This window comes from Eublepharis macularius, chromosome 1, assembly GCF_028583425.1.
Source record: "Eublepharis macularius isolate TG4126 chromosome 1, MPM_Emac_v1.0, whole genome shotgun sequence".
Lineage (NCBI taxonomy): Eukaryota > Metazoa > Chordata > Lepidosauria > Squamata > Eublepharidae > Eublepharis > Eublepharis macularius.
The window spans coordinates 203,351,296-203,371,417 of NC_072790.1; the positions used below are offsets into that span (position 1 = coordinate 203,351,296).

Below are 20,122 nucleotides of genomic sequence, written 5' to 3' on the forward strand. Positions count from 1 at the left end.
TGTAAACCGCTCTGAGTGGGTGTTAAGTCATCCTGAAGGGCGGTATATAAATCAAATGTTGTTGTTATTCAGGAACTGAACAGATTGCCTAGGACAGATCCATAATAAGATTAAACAGTAAGTGTTGGCATGCATGAATCCTGAAGAATATTTCAGCCAAAACCATCCAAGAATAAAATCTGTGTATTGAGGAAAACCAAAAGAAGCAAAAGCAGAAAAAAAGGTGGCTTGGACAGCCTTCTTTGCACTAAATGAGGGTCCACCCCACTTTCTCTTCCTAACATACCTATGCCATGTACAGACACACATTTTGCTGTTGCTAATTGCACAGGATTTTTCTGGAGTTGCTCTGCATATGAGGGCATTTGCTCTTAAGCTCACAGAGCTCTTTGCTGGACCCTTATAGAAAAAGCAAGCATTAGAATGACCCTTCCTCCTTGCTCCTGGTGCTTTTGGCTATCCATAGATTGCTTTTAACATCTTGGAGCACAGGACTTTCAGCATTTAAAAGAGACATCTCGCTCGTGTGAATGCAGAAGGAAAAGATAAAACAGAATTGTTAAATCAAGCCAAAAGAACAATTACCAGCTTCTCATTTTCCACCCCAAATCTGAGGTAGATAAATTTAAGGCTCTTGGTTATCTGGACTGGCAGAAAATCTTACCAAATAAGATTAACCATGATGCCTGATTTAATAATACTCAGCATTTACTTAATCATACATCTGGCAATTACATCATCCCTGTAAGGCAGGAAAGTATCATCCCCATGTTTCAAATGGCTAAAAATAGTGGCTTGAATGAGGCAAGATTTTAACTGAGGCCTGCCATCTTACGCATTATACCAGTTCAGTGCTGTGGCCTCCTGCCTGTATGCCCACAGCCTCCTATATAAGTCCACCACTCATGGCTCCTCCGGACATGAAAAGTACTGACACAAAACCACCAATTTGGCTTTTTCCTCCAGGATTGTTTATAAATTCAAAGCTGCTGCTTTTACACATCAAACTGGGCAGCTGCATTTCTGCTCCTGCACTGACCCCCTCCTGCAACAGGCACAGAAAAGAGTCTATTTTACTCAGTCTTATACAATGTTGGATGGTCACTCACTGCGCAGCCAAGAGTCATTGTCTCCTTTTTTGCCTAGTGACGACTCTGACCATGCAGAAATCTGTAATACTGTAGAAGCAGTGAGTGCTTGAATATCATATGAAGTTCCTTTGAATGCCCACTGGGAGGGGCAAACCTAGTCAAGCTCTGAAATGTGTAAGACCAGGCATGCTTCTCTGTGCCCACACAAAGCAGACAAAATGGCTCAGGGCACACAGTTCATCCCTTGGTTTAACGGAGAAGAGCCAGGCACTCGAAATGGCTGGGGATGTAGAGAAGCTGAACCTTGAAGAGTTTTTGTCTTTAATCCTATAGGATATGAAGCATATCCTGGTCTTACATCAGTTAGTCCTGAGATATGTTCCCCCTTCCTTTAGTTGCCATTCATTCAAATTGTACTACAGCAGCAGATGAAAGTAAAGCTGTAGCTTCCACACACCCGGGTAAAAGCGTAAAAACACACCCATCTTCCTTCTCCTTGGAGTATGCCATCTGATTCTGTGTGCACGCTGCCTTTAGGCCAAGGTCCAGGCAAAGTTATAGGTGGGACAGATGCAGCAACAGGATAGGCAAGAGGAGCTCTCCTTGGGCAAGGCAGTAAAGAAATCCCTTTTGGTAAGTTTCCTGAACAGGCTAAACATTCATGCACAGCAAAGGAGACAGTAGATGACATCTGCAAGGCAGGGGACTGAGGGTGGCAGGGAGGGAGAGCAAGAGACCAGATTATCCATGGGATGAGAAGATAGGCCGGCTGATATTACTGTTGGTTGTCATTGCTGTCAGTTCCCATCTGCAAAGGAAATGGGCAGGGATTAAATAAAGGCATGAACTCAAAGAAGTTACTTCTTAATTAAAAAAGAAAAAAAGTACAGTATTTTGCATTTGTTTCAGGATACAAAAGAAATGTTAAGAAACCTGAACAGATAGGAATGAACGCTCAGCATTTGGTAAATGATAAACTGAGCCACTTAATAGGAATCGACACCAATAAAATATCTAGGGATATGGATTATTATAGATGCAAATCAAGCAATGAAAATTAACCAACAAAAGCTTCTGAATGAAATTAAAACACATTTACACGAATAGTCGTTTTTGACGTTCTCATGAGAAGGACTGCCATGGTAAAAATGAATATCCTTCCAAAATTTTTGTTCTTGTTCAGAAATGGTCGGTCTGTTGGATGTCAAACTAACTATCCTTGTGGATGATTACTTTTAAAGTTTATTTTGGATAACAAACCCACAATTATGGCTAAATCTTTGCAGAAGCTAAAGGAAAAGAGGGGACTTGGGGAGGCAAATGCACATAGCTATTAAGTGACTAGGTTCGCTCCTTAGATGGATACTTTGTGGTATCAACAGATTAGAAGTATAAATTTGGCATTTTATCTACAGTAATCAGTAGCATAGTAGTTATGAATGATGCAGTGCCAATGAAAACCTAGGCGGAATCCTGCTTCAGCCCTTCAGATCTCATAAGAACACAGAGGAGCCCCTGCTGGATCAGGCCATCTGGCCCAGCATCCCTGCCTCACACCAACCAGTGGCCAACCAGTGGCTCTGCAGGGCAAACAAGTGGGCACAGAGGCCAAGGCCTTCCCCTGATGTTGCCCCCTGGCATTCAGAGATTTATTGCCTCTGAATGTGAAGGTTCTTGGTTTGTGATGTTTCTTAGAAACAACTTCATTGAATGATTTTGATATATGGAAAGAATATGGATTAAATATTGTAGAAAAATGAATAAAGGTTGACAGCATTTTATCATGTGAAAGGGCTGTGAAAAACATGGAAGCTTTAAAACCTCTGTTATTTCAGTATTCTCAAATCTGACACATTGTTAGAGCCCTTCAGAGGAAATGCAGTTCATTATGAGGGGAATCACTGTTTGAACCATTACTGGATACTATTTCGTAAAAATTTAATAAGCAGTCTAAGTGCATTGGATTGGATCAAGACTAAAATTTCCAATGGCAAAATGAAACTTTCCAGTCTCCCCTCCCCCCCCTTTCACTGTAGCACACTGATCCCCACAAAATATTATTTCTTGGGGGCAGGAGATATTGGGGAATGCCATGACCGGTGTTCTCCAGCAGCAAGGGAAAACTGGTGGAAACTGCCAATTTAGTCTGGAACTAGTCCAAAGAGATTCAATATAGTATTTAAAAAAATCAGAGAAAGACTTGGGGTATAAGATACCACAGGAAGACTGAATTTAGCTAAAGAATACCTCTAACTAAATCTCTGGCAATCTGAGGGAAAGTTTTATGAAGTTCAGTTTTAGAGGTATTTGACGCTATATAGACTAAGCCGAATTTTTACATCAGTACATGAGGTACTATATTCTGGTGCAGTCATAGAAGTTAAACGGGCTTCACATGTTCTTTGGACATGTCATGTCCTTTGAAAAGAAATACTGAAAATAATGAAGGAAATGACAGGCTAACCCAAACTGCCATCTAACTTCAATATAATTTTACTGTGGGCTTTAATGGTTGTATTCATTAAGGTATCATGAAGATTTCACAGAGTTGGAAGGGGCCATACAGACCATCTAGTCCAACCCCCTGCCCAGTGCAGGATGAGCCTAAAGCATCTCTGACAAATATTCATCCAGCCTCTTCTTGAAAACTGCCGGTAAAGGGGAGCTCACCACCTCCCTAGGCAGCTGATTCCACTTTTGAACTACTCTGACGGTGAAAAAGTTTTTCCTAATATCCAGTCGGTACCTTTGTGCATGTAGTTTTAGCCCATTGCTTCGCATCCTACCCTCTGCTGCCAACTGGAACAGCTCCCTGCCCTCCTCCAAATGACAGCCTTTCAAATACTTAAAGAGAGCAATCATGTCCCCCCTCAATCTCCTCTTCTCCAAACTAAACATTCCCAAGGCCCTCAGCCTTTCCTTGTAGGGCTCAATCTCCAGACCCCTGATCATCCTCGTCACTCTCTCCTGCACCCTTTCGATTTTGTCCACTTCCTTTTTGAAATGGGACCTCCAGAACTGCACTGAATTTATTAGAAGTTACTAAAAATCACCATTGCTTCTTGCTAGAAGATGGTACCTTCTACCTCAAACTAGTTGAAATTAACTTGAACTACTAAATAATAGTTTAAACTGACTTATAAAACTGTTTTGCTGAAAGATAAATTTGTTGAAAAGTTGTCTTTTTCTTCTACATCTTTTCTGGAGCAAGAAATTCCATGATGATGTCCATCCTCATGTCTCCTCCTCAATGTTATAAATGACGCTGTGACAAAAAGTTTATACTTTATATCACTGTTTATTAATGAGCTTTTGTTCTTATGTTGACACATGATGACACTTCAGGATTCACAGGATCTGAAACAATCCTTAGTGAATAATGGTAGGCTGTATAACCTTCTACAGCTCTAGTCAGTGGTATTATTACTATTTTAATGCAGTTAATGTTTCATTTGCACATAAAGTGATTTGTACTGCATTTGTTTTAAATGTCTCATCATAATTACAGGGAAAATAGAGGTATGACAAAGAGACACACAAGGTTTTCCAGTTACTAAGCTTGGATGGGGACTCTGGGGAAAGGATCTGCTACGCTTTCATTCTTGGGATACGGCCCTACTTGGTGGATATTACCGATCACCTCCATTTAGGACAACAGAAAAGTCAGGGAGAGTGACACTTTTGCTGCAACAAAGCCATTCCTGCTCTTCTGTTTCCCTCCTGCTGAGAAGAATAATTACTCAAAAATTGGATGTAAAGAGGCTAAGGGAGAGACAGGGATGGCGTAACAACTGAGTCTGGTAGGAAAGTTACAGTGCAATCCTAAGGAGAGTTACTCCAATCTAAGTCCATTGACTTCAATGGGCCTAGACTGGAGTAACTCACTATAGGATTGCACTGTTAACGTTACTATATGGATTCATATATTTGGATAAAGCAAGTCACCAACAGGTACAAAGCTGACAGCAGGAGCAAAGAGGGGGTCTTGGATTCAAAAACAGCTCAGTAATTTAACTGGACATAGATTTGACACATTGTCATTGTCCCACCTGCTCAAGCTTTCCTCATTGCTACTGTGGAGACATGCCTGAAAAGCAGGATCTCCAAAAACAATACATAATTTTGGACTGGATAGTGTCCACGGTAGGCCTTCCAATTAGATCCAGTATAGGAAGCATAGAAGTGTGTACAAGTGTGTAACATCAAGATCTCTTGAACCACATTTTCTAGTCTGGGGCCAAAAACAATGAATGTATGATGTGTGCACATACAGCTTACCTGATATCATGAGGGAGACAGGACTGGTCCAGGTTGTACTGAATCACTGCTAGTTTACACAGTGTTTTTAAGTTGGGACCTAAAGAAAGAGAAACAGAGAAACATAGAGCTGGAAGCAAAATCAAAAAGAGTCCAGTAGCACCTTTAAGACTAACCAATTTTATTATAGCATAAGCTTTCGAGAATCAAGTTCTCTTCATCAGATGCCTGATCTGCCCAGTTTTGATCAGGCATCTGATGAAGAGAACTTGATTCTCGAAAGCTTATGCTATAATAAAATTGGTTAGTCTTAAAGGTGCTACTGGACTCTTTTTGATTTTGCTACTACAGACTAACACGGCTAACTCCTATAGAGCTGGAAGGGATCCCAAGGGCTCTCTAGTACAACCCCTTGCACAATGCAGGAAATTCACAGCTACTCCCCCTGCTCATTTCCCAGAGAAAGGCAAAAACCCTCCAGGTTCCCTGGCCAATCTGGCCTGGAAGAAAACTCCTTTCCGACCCCAGAGTGGTGATCAGCATTACCTGGGCGTATAAGAAAGGACCACAAGAGCCTAGCACTGGCTAATCTCTTTATTCCCTCACTCCTTCAATCTGCCTAAGTTCATACTGAGTCACAGAATCAGCATTAGCCAAAAACTCTTTTGGTGTAATTTTAACCCGTTGGTTCTGGTCTGACCCTCTGGGGCAACAGAAAACAACTCCATCCTCTAGAAGAGACAGCCCTTCAAACACTTGAAGATGGCTATCATGTCACCTGTAAGTCATCTCTTCTCTAAACTAAACATACCCAACTCCTTCAACCTTTCCTCATAGAACTTGGTCTCCAGAAACATACCATATGATAAAACTGTCCTTCTGAAAAGAAGCTCCAGAGAAATAATTGTGCGGAATGAAATGCCGCAGAAAGCTTATTCACTGGGACAAGGGGACAGAAAGGCTGTAGCTACTTCAGCCCAATTTAAACAAAGCAAAAGGAAAAAGAGCAAACCTAGATAAAACAGAAGGCCTGAGGAGGAAATGCTCACGTACTGAAGTCCAAGATGTACAGGTCTGAGTGATCCATCAGGTCAAACTCATCTCCCATGCCTTCCTCTGGGGATGGGCTGTGGGGGACAAAGAAGAACCCCACCATCAATCACTACAATCCACCTCAAAGGAAGCTTGCATTTCAAATTCATAGCAAGTTTTGGATTGTAATGTGGAGTTTCTTTAGATACAAAAAAATCTGAACCATGTTTGCCTACTCGTAGCAGTAGGCTCCCTCTCCTCTCAGCTAATACTGCCGGCCATTCCCAGGCTGCTTGCTCTCACAGCTCTTGCTCCTTGTACGCTGAAGAAGCCCTCTACTTGTTTTGACCTGTATCCAGCGCCATTATTCTTTTATCTTACTCAATAATTTCCTTGGCCTTCACATTTCCATTCTTTTTTTCCAGGATTCATCAGCCTGGCTATTTTGGAAAACCTTAGTGTGGTACCTCAAAGTGGAAGGCTTAGGTTTTGAGTTCCAGATTTTCTTATAAAATGTTACGGTGTAATGAGATAACAAAAACCTGGAATGATCTTCCTGAAAGAGTTGTGGGAACAAAGCAAAAAAGAAAGCAAACGAAAATGTACTAGATTTGGATAATTTATAAAAGATGGTGCACAAGTTCTTTTCCGATGCCTCAGTTGTATCTTCCAAGGCAAAAAATCACTCTCTCATATGCGCACGCACACACACACACAGACTGCAGCATAGCCTCAGTTCTTTTTGTCTCCATTTCCTCTGGGCAGGAGGGGCTAACACAATCAGCAGTGGGACACAGGAAAGCACAGAGAAGGAATGTAAATGAGATTTCCATCATGAATGGGTTTTGTTCATATTTAAGGATGGATGGATTACAATATTTTGGGGGTAGAAAATACACACCTTCTGCCCCTGTTACACTAATCAGATTGGCAGCAGCTACGGGGATTTCTGCTTTCCTTGATACTGGGAAACGAAAGCATGCTTATGTCAACTGCAATGTTCCAGGAAACTCTAACGTTCCCTAGAAGGGTATTGGGGTCCTCAGTAAAAGGCAGGTTGCTCACCACTGCCTATCTTGCCCTTCAATGCACAGCCAAAAGTGATGAGTGTGTTCTAAATATGCATTTAGTTTGCACAGGGGGATGGTGGACCTTAAGAGGTGATATCACAACTGTATCTCAAAATCCTCTGCAACACACAAATGTTCCATAAAAGATGTGACAAAGTGGCAAGGGTTTTTTGTAGGCAGGAAACTGGAAAACCATTGGATTACATAAACTGCCAATAAGATTCATTTTGTGGTAAAATCTTCCCCTTGCAACATGACCATGCTTTTACCCTCTGCTATGATGCACTTTCATATTCAGCCTGTGATACTGGACTCTGTCAATATGACTTACTTGCAGATACCTGTCACCTCTACTCCTGACCACAGCATATAAACTCTATGAGGTATCCTATTCCCCATTCACCTTTCAACTCCCTACTACTTTATAAGTGCTCCATCCCAAGACAGCCGTGCTTGACTTCCTTTATTCTCGTCTCTCCTCATACTTGCTATTCAGAATCTTACCAAGGCAAAAGTCCTACCTTAAGTAATTTACACATATTTAAGGAACAAAGTGATTTCTTCATGCTCCATTCTGGATTTTTAAGTGGAAACAATGCTCAGAATAGACAAGGGCAAGGAGATGCAGGAGATCAGTCATGGTTTAAGAAAGGAGACACCTAAGCATGCAGGAAAGAAGATCCTCTGGTACTGGCCCAGATCTGTTTGTATAAGCATCTGCTCAGTTGCTTGGTTTTCTCCAGCCTCTCTACTTCCCTAGCAAATAAACAAGGCTTCTTGTGCTGCCCCCATAATAGTCAGGGCCGGATGTTCTGGCACCATCTGGAGATTTCATTATCGCAGAAGGTCACAGAGTCCCCAAGCAGGCAGCCAACTTGGGAGCAAGGGAGGGGAGGGAGGAAAATCACATTCAGGTTTGGTATCAGATCACTCCATATAATCAATGAGGTCCATCTATCTCTGAAGTTGGAAGGATACTACTTTATTAGGGAAATTAAAAAACAAAAACAAATCAAGTCTAGAAACAAAGACCGGAGCTGTGTAATGCAAACTTTTTAAACTAATGTCTTTAAAGAGATTAAGTGGGAGATGCTTGGTCTTACAAAATAAAATCAGCCCACTTCTTCCCTTGCTGTTGCCTTAACCTCAGGCTAGGGCACAGAAACAGTCAGACTAGGTATCTGTGGCTCATCAGGGCTCTTGGCTTCAGAGAAGGTATACTATTGATACAAACTACTTGTAGGAATGCTTACCCTGGGAAAATCTTACTATAACCACTAACATTTGGAGTCAACACTGGAAATTGAACTAAGTTATTTCCCATCCTTATTACAGTACAGCTCTGAATAATCTTGTCACTCACTCATTTTTTTCCCTCCAAAATCCCAGCTTGCCAAGTCTCAGACATAACTGGCAACAGTGAGTTCACATTATACTTGCTTACTTCATTTATACTCTGCTTTTCTCAAGCAGACTCAAGTTATATGTTCTGTAACGCAGCACTCACATTTTGAATTTGTAACTAAATCCCCTCTCATTCTTGTGTGGAGGGGAGAGTAGAGACCATTTCCAATCTGCTGGATAGCATTTTATTGCTTAGTTTACATTTATAATTCTGCCTCTTGGTCTGAAAAAAACACAGCAATCTATTTAGCATTACTTTAGAGGGATTTATACATATCCTCGCTTGGTATAACTGTTTCCTTCTCAATCATCATCAACTACAAAACATCTTATGCACATAACCAAAATATGAAATCATTCTATATAATCAGAATTTCTGATAGTCCATTATGATTTTTCTTACCACTTGGTCCTAAAGGGTTTGATTTTGGTATAACCTACCAAACAGTGATACTGGCTGAAATGTTCTCAGCAACATCTCCTTCTCAAGTTATTACTATCCCTGTAAGAGATGGCACTACATAATTTCTTGAATACTACACAACTGCACTACATTTCATCTACTTTCAAATTTCCCATTTGTCACATTAACATTGAAGTTCCTTTTCATTATTTACTGGCATAATGACTCTGATGCTTCATTGTGTTTTGCAGGAAGGGCCAACAGAAAGGAAACAAACTAGGTCTGAATAATTTTATTTGGCACCTGATAGTTGTGCCACTCTTTTAAAAAAGCAAAAATAAAACTTCCAGGTGTATAAAAGTGAAAGAATCTCTCCATACAGTGAGAGCCAGAAAGCAATAGCAGTTAGACTGCTGGACTAGAATCGGGGAGAGCTAGCTTTGAGTCCCCTCTGTGCTGTGGAAGCTTGCTGGGTGACCTGGACCAGTCACACACACTCAGTCAAACCTACCTCAGAGGGTTGTTGTATGATAAAATGGATAATGGAAGGGTATTGTAAGCCACTTTACATTCCCACTGGGGAGAAAAGTAGAACATAAATGAAGTAAATAAATGTTACAAATCTCTTCTGATTATGATGTCTGGACATACTCAAGCACTTATGTTCTGCAATCTGTAAAGCACTTAACTGCAAGAGCTAGTGTCGTGTAGTGGTTAACAGTGTTGGACTAAGATCAGGGATACCCAGTTTCAACCTTCACTCTGCCACAGAAGCTTGCTGGGTGACCTTGGGCCTGTCACACACTTTCAACCTAACCTACCTCACAGGATTGCTATGAGGAAGCAGGGCCGGATTGATGGGGGGGCCAGGGGGGGTAGTTTGCCCCCGGTGCTGTCAAAGAGGGGGTGCCGGGCGCAGCTGCCAGCCCCAGGAGCGCGCTGCCAGCCCTGGGAGCGCACCTGGGGAAAGGCAAACGGCGTGGGCGGCCTCCTTGCCACCCGCACTGCCTTTTGCCTTTCCTGCAGGACAAGGGGCGGCCAACTTGCCGCGTGTGCCTTGTCCTGGGGAAAGGCGACTGGCATGGGCAGCCTCCCAGCCACCAGCATTGTTCACCTTTTCCCCCCACCCCTGCGGCAAGCCGGCACTCCCGGCGTGCTGCAGAGCTGGCGGTGGCGGCAGCGCGAGTGGCTGGGAGGCCGCCCGCGCCGTTCACCTTTCCCCAGGACAAGGGGCGTGCGGCAAGCCGGCCGCCCCTTGTCCTGCAGGGCAGGTGAACGGCGTGGGCAGCCTCCGATCCACTCGCGCTGCTGCCACTGCGCGGGGGGGGGGGGGGCGCCCCAGCGTGATGTCACAGGAGTGACGTCATCACGCAGCGCCAGGAGCGTGTGCGCGCTATGCGTGCGCGACTAGCCAGACTGCGGTTGCCCTGGGCACCGGCAACCGTAGATTCGGCCCTGTGAGGAAGACATGGAGATGGGAAGGATGTTATAAGCCACTCTGAGTCCCCACTGGGGAGAATGATAGAGTATAAATGAAGTAAGTAAATAAATAAATAAAATAGGCAGTGCCATCTTTATTATGAAGCCTCACCAGTTGTGAGGAGGATCAAATTGTGCAACAAAATATACCTTTGGCCTTCAGATCACTGCATAGAGAACAACATGGTCCCTTATAAGGCAGAAGCTGGTCATTCCTGGTCTACTGTTTCTACAGAACTGGGTAATTCACCGCTGAGTCTAATACAGAGCCTTAAGTATGTCACTAGTGGCCTTTAAGAAGACAAATGGCGTGCTCTTCAGTTTTACTCTTCTGTTCCTGACTTTTTGACAATTTTTAAATATAAAATAGCACTCTGGTGTCTAATCCATTACTACCTTGGCACCTTCAGTAGTCAGTAGATCTGTTCGCTCCCATTTATATGCTGGTTAACTGAAATATTTAGTAAATCCAATAAAGTAAGGAAAGAAGAAATAAAGCAAGGAAAGAGGATTCACATTTTATGTTCATCATGACCATCAGGAATCATTCTCAGAATAATCAGCATTCCATTCAATCAACAACTATTAATGAAAGCAAAGAAAGGTATAAGGTAAAAACAAATGATGTGTGTGGGGGGCTGGGGGTCAGGCTTAAAAGATGTAAAACAGACTAAGGCTATGAAGTGAATATAAAAGAGAGGAATGAAAATGAATCCCAGAACTGATTTAAATAATTAGCAAACTGATAATGGATGAGAAAAATGGGGAAAAGGAGTGGAAAAAATTAGAGAAAGTACAAGAAAATCCCTCCTACATCATTGAACACATTAAAGAGAGTGATTAAGTGGTGAGTGAGGTAATCAAGGGGGTGCGGAACAAAAGAAGATCTCATTATACACTCCTTCATGTACAGACTGCAGGGTTCAAGTTCACAGACTGCCTAATTGCCAGTTTTAACATCCCTTGGCTAAATTATCACACACACCCTTACTATATTATAGATTCTTTAAGTAATTAAAAGGGACATAATTGCACTCCACGTCTGGAAGCCAATATCTGATTTTAAGGTGGACATTAACATTTTACATTAATATCAAATCCACAGGTTACAATTTCACAGAAAAGCTAACAACTGAATGTCTTGGCTAAAAGAGATGCTTCAATGGGGATTTTCAATGCCTTCACCAGGATGTGGAGGCACAGTTGGCTTTGCTAATTCTTAACTGGAGAAAAGAGAAGATGGGGGCAAGCCCATCACTAACAGACTGCTCCAGCCTTGGCAGAGACAATGCCTGCTGTCAAGAAGAGCCAGCTACCAGAACTTAACAGAAAACCCTTTAAAACGTCACCACAATGTTGTCGTTTCCCAGGCAAGATAATCTATTTATGTTTCACATCCACATGGCAGAAAACGTTAATGCATTCCTTATCTATGAGTGGGAGAGAAAGGCAAAGTGTATTGTGCTGTAGACAAACCTTAAGGGTAAAGAGATGTCAGAGTTCATGGCCAAGAAGATCTGCTGAAGAATGAGACCAGACATTAGGGTGAAAGGCTCCCACAAACGGATATCTTGGGTACCTCCTGTACTATCAGCCAGCCAAGCTAGTGGGACTGCTTGCTGTTTCACACTTGTCTGGCCAGTTAGTTAACTAAGAAGCAGTTTGCACTGGAAGGAAGGTTATCTATACATTCTGCCCAGCCTCAGTAAGATAAAGATAGTCACAGCAAAAGATGAAAGCTCTGAGGCAGCAAAAGTCTCTCACAAGAATCTTCAGACAGAAAAAGGAATACCAGCTAAATTCATCTGAATCCAAATCAAATTTATTTGCAAGCCACCACTTCATATTATGTGCAAAACACACCACACGACATTCCGGGGCCCTAGATGTCAGGAAATAGAGGGCTTAAGGCCATTCAATCACATTCATAACTCCTTTGGGAAAGATCAGACAGACTGTAAAACAGCTCTTCTAGCTGCTTCCATTTGCCAGCACTATGCAGCATGTGCTTTACAGGTCCTTTTGCTGAAGCACCATCAAGCTGTGTTGAATATTAGATATGGTTTAACATGAATGTCTTGGGACCAAGCCTTCCTATTTTGAAGTATACTAATCTGGCTGTTTATGAAGTAATGCTTACTTAAGGCTAGTTTTAACAACATTGCCTTAGCTGTTAAAGCTGTTGTTAGAGGAGTGCAATTAAGTTCATACATATAATCACTAAGAAACCAAATAAGGCAGTACAGGCCTGCTCCCTCTCTTGGATATGGGAAAGGAGGGAGCTGTAGAAGATCTGCTCCTTTAGTGTAAGGGCTGTTTAGAAATATCTCTAGCTAGACATTTCACTGTAGCTAGGGATCCTAAAGGGTGAGTGAATGCATGCAAATATAAACATGGTTCAAACTAGGAATATACACATTTTTGAGACATGTGGAAAAGATACTTATTTATGGAGCCTGCTGCAGAATGAGGATATAGATTTGTAGTCTGTGGGAGAACTATTGGGATATATCTGTGCTTCCACCAGGATTATGTACTACACTCTGACAGAAAACATAATTGAAGCAGCACTCAGAGACTGAATTGTACTTTTTTCCCCCGACACAGAATTGAAGATGGTGTGATAAAGCCATCATTTTCCTGCTGTGTGCACATTCATCCCACTTCAATGTCTGATAAACAAGTTCTGCAGGTTTTTATAGCTGAAAAAAACCCTGCCAAACCTGTTTGACCTGCATTGATTGTGAAACAAAAATACACAATTGTGTACATCATGGGAAACGCTTCTAATATACTACCTTCAAATTTCTTAAATGGTCTTCTTCAGCCATAGACTGCAAACAAAAGTATATGTGGAAAACAGGCTACGAAAAGCAGGGAGGTGAGGGTCTCAGTAACATTTGACCCTCTTTCCCCCCTTCCTCATGCTCTATTTTGACAATGGATCCAGAGGCTGACTGTTATTCATCTACTAATGCTTTCCCTAATCCCTTACTCTGTGCTGAAATTTTATCTCCCCCCTCCCCACTTCCTGGTGACCTGTCGCCTTCAGGACAATACAAGTTGCAGAAACCTCTTCGTTTACAACAACTTCCTGGAAAACGTCTTATCAAGCCAGCCAGCTCCACAGCCTACCTGATAACCACTCAAAGGAAGTGAACCAAGTTCCCTCCCCCCTTATTCTCTCTCTTTCGAGATAGCAACAGTCCTATCAAACCAGCAGTAGAGATGGAAAACTGAAGTGTATAATGAAAAAGGTTTTATAAAACAACCCTAAACAATAAATCACAAAACAGACTCATCCAGCACATCTTTATTCTAATATTCCAGTAGTGAAAGCTAATGACTAAAAGTAGAATTCAAAATGCTCTTGAAACCGTCATAAATGATAGTGCATCCCTTTGGTATATTATTCACTCAAGGTGCTGCTGTAACACAGACAATAATTATTTTGTCAGGCAGCATAAAAGCAATTTCTAATATCCCATTCTCCCTCTTCTAGCTTAAAAGCAGGTTTCAGTATTTCTATATTAAAAACTATATTCTGACCAAAGGCCTACCTAACTGGTTTGTTGTGAAGGACCACATGAAAGTAGTAAAGCATTTTAAAGATATAATAATTCAATAGACCTTTTTACCACACTGGGTTTTTTTCTGTGCTGAGAAAAAAGTATATTCCAGCGGGAGGAAAGATTAATGGAAGTAATCTGATACCACTACAAGTAAGATGGTATGTGAAATTAATCTACTTCCCAATAGAACTTGGGGGGGGGGGGGCTGTAGTTGGGGTTTGCTCTGTTTTAGAGTCTAATTTCATGTGCAATTAATCTTATCTACCCTTGGTGCTCTTCTTATGGCACACTATGGACTGAACTAAGTTCAGAATGGAAGGAATACTTCATTAATGGAATTGTCCAAGATCAGTCTTACTCAGCCAGATCAATGGCACAGTCTATCTATCCAAATATCCTGTCTTCAATATAGGCAAATACTTGATGCTACAAAGGAAGCAAACAGAAACAGCAGCAAAGAGTGAGTTAAGCAATGAGTTAAGCACTGATGCTTAACTCATGAGTCAAACATGCATACTACATAGTTGCACACATCAGAAAACTAGGATTGGCAGCAGCTCCTTATCAAGCATACCCTCAGTAAAGCACAGAATGGTTCCAAGCTCATTACAATGAAAACCCACGTGTATCCTTTGAGAATATCAGCAGGGACAATTGCAAAAAGTCTGGTATAAAAGATTTCAATTGAAAAAAACCCACAGCTTTTAATCAGTCAGTATGCTTCTCTCACAGATCTTTGCACATGATCACTGTCACCAGCATCTTTCACTCCAGGGAAAACTCATATGGCAAAGTTTCTGCTACATGTGGGCACTTCCTCTCTTTTAACAGGTGTTATGTCTCTCAACCGCTTCCCGTTGACCTGCATCCTGCTGTGCTCACCTCCAATGTTTGACAACTCTATCCTTAACTCTAGGGCCCCTCTGAGGCAGTAGAAAATTCAGCCAAATGTAACTTTGTAAAGACACAAGAGGTTAACTGCTTTGCTGTCAGCGCTGTGGACAAGAGTGCCTCACAACTTCCTATTTCCATGAGCCTTTCTGGGCTATCAATTTACAGTGCAGCAAATGTACCTTTGTCTTTCCATGCACATGTCATACCTTTTCTCATTTCAGCCATGATATTTTTACCTGGGAACATGCAATTCTTTCTCCATACAGTGTATCTGTTGTTACTGGGTTAGCAGTGTAGAAACGTCATTCTGTAAGCAGTAGCATGTATTGTGAACAGTAATGGGAGGGGAAGCGCAGGGAAGTGTTGCTGCTACTGCTGCTGTTTTGGATGAGCTCTCTCCTCCCCTCCTAAACTGTCCAAATTCAGATACCTACACTGAATCCAAGGCAAGAGTAAAAACAGCAGAGCTTTCCTCAGCAGTCCCTCTCAATTTCTCTAATCTACACCCAAAGGATGGGGATAACTCTTTGTGGTAGTCTTTGTTTAAATAAAGAAGAAAGGTACATGCCAAAAAACTCTAGGGGGTGAAGGCTGTAAGCTAGTCTAACACCTCTACAATGGAAAAGCAGCCAAAAACACTTCATTCACAACTGTTTTAGACACGCTAACAATCTAAAAGTACAATTGACAAAAGATTGCTTCCCCTCTTCACCTGCACTGGAAGGGATATCTAATCTATTATTCTTAGGTGGGTAGTAATGTTGGTCTGCAGTACAACAGCAAGATTTGAGTCCAGTTGCACCATAAAGACCAACAAGATTTTCAGGGTATAAGTTTCCAGTGTCAAAACTCTGACAAAAAGAGCTTTGACTCTCAGAAACTTATACCCTGAGCATCTTCTTGTCTTTAAGGTGCAACCTCTCAAAGCTTACTAATAGGTTATTGTTTTGTTTTTAAAGGGAGGAAAATATTTGAAAGACAATCTACTTACAATATGACTCACAAGAGACTGTGGAAAAGAATATTATACTATTGCTACTGGATTGAGGCTTGTGAGAGCAGCCGTCAAAGAATAAAAAGTAACTGGGGGAATGCTTTGATGGTGTGGAAAAACCCATAAAGGTAATGGCATTCACCAAAAGGCCAAGAAAGGAGGTGAATGTCAACACAGGAAATAGACATAGCCCCCTGCAAAGGATAAAGATGTCCTGTGTTTATGTGATGTATGAACACCCTACAGCTGCCACATGCAGCTTGATTCAGCCTTCCCTTCCACAAACACCTTCATCTCTAGACCACATTTGTGCTTTCCAGCAGTGCTGCATTGCCCTCTCACTTTTCCAGAGATCATTTTAGTTATAAGTCTCAAGGCCAAACTGAAAAATATTTGACTTGGAACTGGAGCTTTGGAAGACTTGTTGTCACTGTTTTCTTGAACTGCTGTTTATCTTTCTGAAGGACTACAAGAGAACTGTGGGGCTTGAGGGGGGAGGCAGGAAAAGGTCTCCTCGCCTCTCACTTTTGGTGAAGCTGAAGACTACCCATAGAGAAAGAGGAAAGCCTTGCTCCAGTTAACCAATCCACAAAGACACACATACAACAACTTAACATGTATAGTTCCCATAACATTTATGATAACTACGGCACTTTCAAAGTATGTAGTATTTTATAATCTTCTCTCATTAATTCCCACAACAGTCTTGAGGAAATGGAACATTAATCATTCCAATTTAGAGATATGGATCCAAGCAACTCATCTAAGGCTACTCTAGCCTTCCACACAGGAGACTACATGCAATATAGTCAGCATACGTAGAGGGGGAGTGGACACAAGCATGCTGCACAAGCTCCTTCCCCGTGATCAGCAGTGTAGCTTTAGGCCATGTGCTTAAAGCTGGTGATTGCATGTAGGTGGGTCTAGCATGCTCACATCTGCTCTCCTTCTACATATGTTGATTTCAACATGAGCAGCATCATGTGTAGGGGAGGACAAACACCACAGGCACATAAAAATCATAACAGGTTTCTGATGAACTTAATCCAGGGAAATGGCTGTATATGTGCCCTTTACACAAGGGTGTACATCAACCTTAAGCTCAAAACTAAAAGTATATACCTCAGTACACTCTAAAGCTGGGATATGAATTTCCCCAAGTCCATTACTCTACAATGAGTCACACTAGTTGACTGTGCTGGATGCATTTTAAAATTTTAAATCTTATCATGGGAGCTCTTACTGTCTACAAAAAAAAAATATCCAAGTTTGGAAACAGAAACTAAGAAGCCACTAGACTGTTCTTTCTAAAGATCTGATCGAAATTTATGGAATCTACAAGTAGAATGAGCTTTGATTTGAAAAGAGCAACAAATGGTTTGGGAGATACAGTGAAGGAAATAATAGCTAAGCCTGGAATGTCATATGCCTCATTGACCAATTTGATGCACTGAACAAGTAAGTTTGAAAACGCAAAGATGAGGGACAAGAACCCCAAGTATCTAGGAGAAAAGGTTAGTTTGTGCTAGGAAATTGTTTAGAAGGAGAGGACCTACCACCAGGGACATGGACAGACTCTAAAACCCAGGACTCCCCCAAATTATTGTAAAATCTTCTCTTTATTATTTGTATGATATAGATGCCACATCCAACAGCAGCAGTACAAGATTCTGTACTGATGTAAAGAATGAGCCAAGGAATACTGAGGCAGATGGGTCATTTATCTGACTTGATAGATAGCAGTTTCATATGTTCTTAAAAACCCTAATTACTGCAATTAACATGCTAGGTTATTCTAGAGGATAAAAGAAAAGTTTAATGTAAAGCATTCAGCTGATGGCTCAGAAGAGTGGTTTATGGAAGAGAGCCAAATAGTCAGAATCTACTCCATGCACCAGCTTGACCAGAATCCATACAATGCCTTGAGATAGGCAGGGTCAAACTTCCTTCTGGTCCTCTCAGGAATATTCTAAAAGAAACATTATTTAGTTATTTAAAACATTTATTAGCTGCCTTTCCATCCTACAGAACTCAAGGCAACTTACAATGTAAATTGCACAATAAACATAAAAAATACATTAAACCACAATTTGAAACTATCAGCAAGTAAAAACTAAGTGAATGCTGTCCTGCATAAAAACTGTCTTCAGCTGCTTCAAGAGCACTTTCCTGGGGAGACCGTTTCATAATCATGGGGATGTTACTGAAAAGGCCCACTCTCGTGTACCCACCAAATGAGCTTCTTTGATTGATGGGCCAGTCAGGAGGGCCCCTCTTTGTGATATTAACTCCCAGGCAGGAATGTATGGGAGAAGACCATATTTCAGATACCCCGGGCCCAAGACATGTAGAGCTTTAGGACTAAACCAACATCTTGAATTGGGCTTGAGAGCAGATCGGTAGTCAGTATAATTACTGTAGTATCAGTGTTATTGTTGGAGAATCATCATACACCTAAGATGTGAATTTACAAATGTCCAGGAATCAGAACACTAAAAAAAGCCAGCCAACGTATCATACTACTCACCTGGTGCCTCCAAACAGGATGATCTTGTCTCCTACTCTACAGCAGCATTGCCTGCGGCGAGGACATGGCCCTTTCCCTTTAGGATCGATTTTCTTCCAGGTAAAAGAAACTGCAGAAAACACACATACCATGAAAGTGGCATATGATCGCAAGCAATCCTAGTACAGATCCCATGCTCATGTTGTAGGAAGGTTTCACAGTTTCTGAAGCAGAATCAGGAAGCAAAAGTCTACTTAACATGAAGCACCAAACACAAGACTTCCCAGGCCTCCAATGGCTTTTGGGCCAGCTTACTTACTCTCTTCTCAATCACAGCAAACAAGTATGACCTCCGGGAGGACTGTGCTCAAGACGCTATAGGAATAATCATTTTCTTTTGCACAGAAAGTATCTCACAAAAAGCTGGATCCCACACCATTCTGTGTAGAGTCTGTGTAGTGTATGAGTGTTCAGCATACGAACGTAAGGATTTCTATGTGGAAGTATGACAGTGTGTTCAGGATTTCAAAAATCATAACCTTTTTGCACCAAAAAAAATTACTTGTACTCTAGATACTTTACACAGTATGGAGCAAAGATCTCTTAGACACAAAAATCTGAGGACACTTCATTGAAATCCCCTACTAAGACAAACACATGCTTTTTCACCAATATCATCCAACAGGGAATGAGTGCAAAACTCATATCCATCCATACATAGCATCACATGCTGAATTCACTGCTAACAATTAAGGGGGTGAGCACAGTTTTCATATTTTCAAGTTCCAGAAGAAGGTGAGAATCAACAAAATTCTGCATTACATTAAAGCTTAGGCAATGTCTCCCCAAAAATGGAGCTCTTTAACAGACCAGGAATCTTACAATTCCAAGCTTCCAATTGATTTAGTTCTGATTTCATATCTTTGTTGTGTAAGGATCCTGGAAAAAGCCATTGCTTTGAAGGGCAAATGAGAAGAAGATGACAAAATTCATAAATAGAAAAAAACACAGAACATACTTTCGAAGCTATTCTGCAGAAATATGCTTAACAAGCTCTTTTGAAGATTTCATGGAGACACATTGCCATCTGTTGGTTATTACAGGAAGTGAATAAATCATCTAAAATGCCACATCTACAGAGAAATCTGTAACACTCTATTGAATCAGAAAAGGATGAGTTAACTAGGGGAATATAATAAAGACAGGAAGGGAATTACACTCACTTGGAGCATAAAATAACAAACCACCCCTAGATATTTTCTTTTATGGTTGTAGCAATGGCAAAATCATTTAGGGGATTTGTCATCAACCCACTTCATGGGTTCTAAAATACCAAGCACTGTTATATTAAGCAGCTTTGATCCACTGAAGTGTTTCCATGGATGAACGATTCTTGCTGGCACAGCGTGAATTTTTTGCG

At 41.4% G+C, this 20,122-nt stretch overlaps 1 protein-coding gene across 7 annotated transcripts in view; it reads right to left on the reverse strand.

Annotated features, from left to right (window-relative positions):
* Nucleotides 1-690: 690 nt before the first annotated feature.
* Nucleotides 691-20,122, reverse strand: part of KLHDC3 (kelch domain containing 3) — a 60,096-nt gene continuing 40,664 nt past the window's right edge. For all 7 annotated transcript variants that reach the window (XM_054995345.1, XM_054995320.1, XM_054995315.1 and 4 more), the window contains 4 exons: nt 18,724-18,832; nt 6,402-6,475; nt 5,370-5,448; nt 691-1,899 (listed from right to left, as the gene is read on the reverse strand). In XM_054995345.1, coding sequence (XP_054851320.1) covers nt 1,833-1,899; nt 5,370-5,448; nt 6,402-6,475; nt 18,724-18,832 — 329 coding nt within the window. In that variant the 3' untranslated portion in view covers nt 691-1,832. The remainder of the gene's footprint in view (nt 1,900-5,369; nt 5,449-6,401; nt 6,476-18,723; nt 18,833-20,122) is intronic.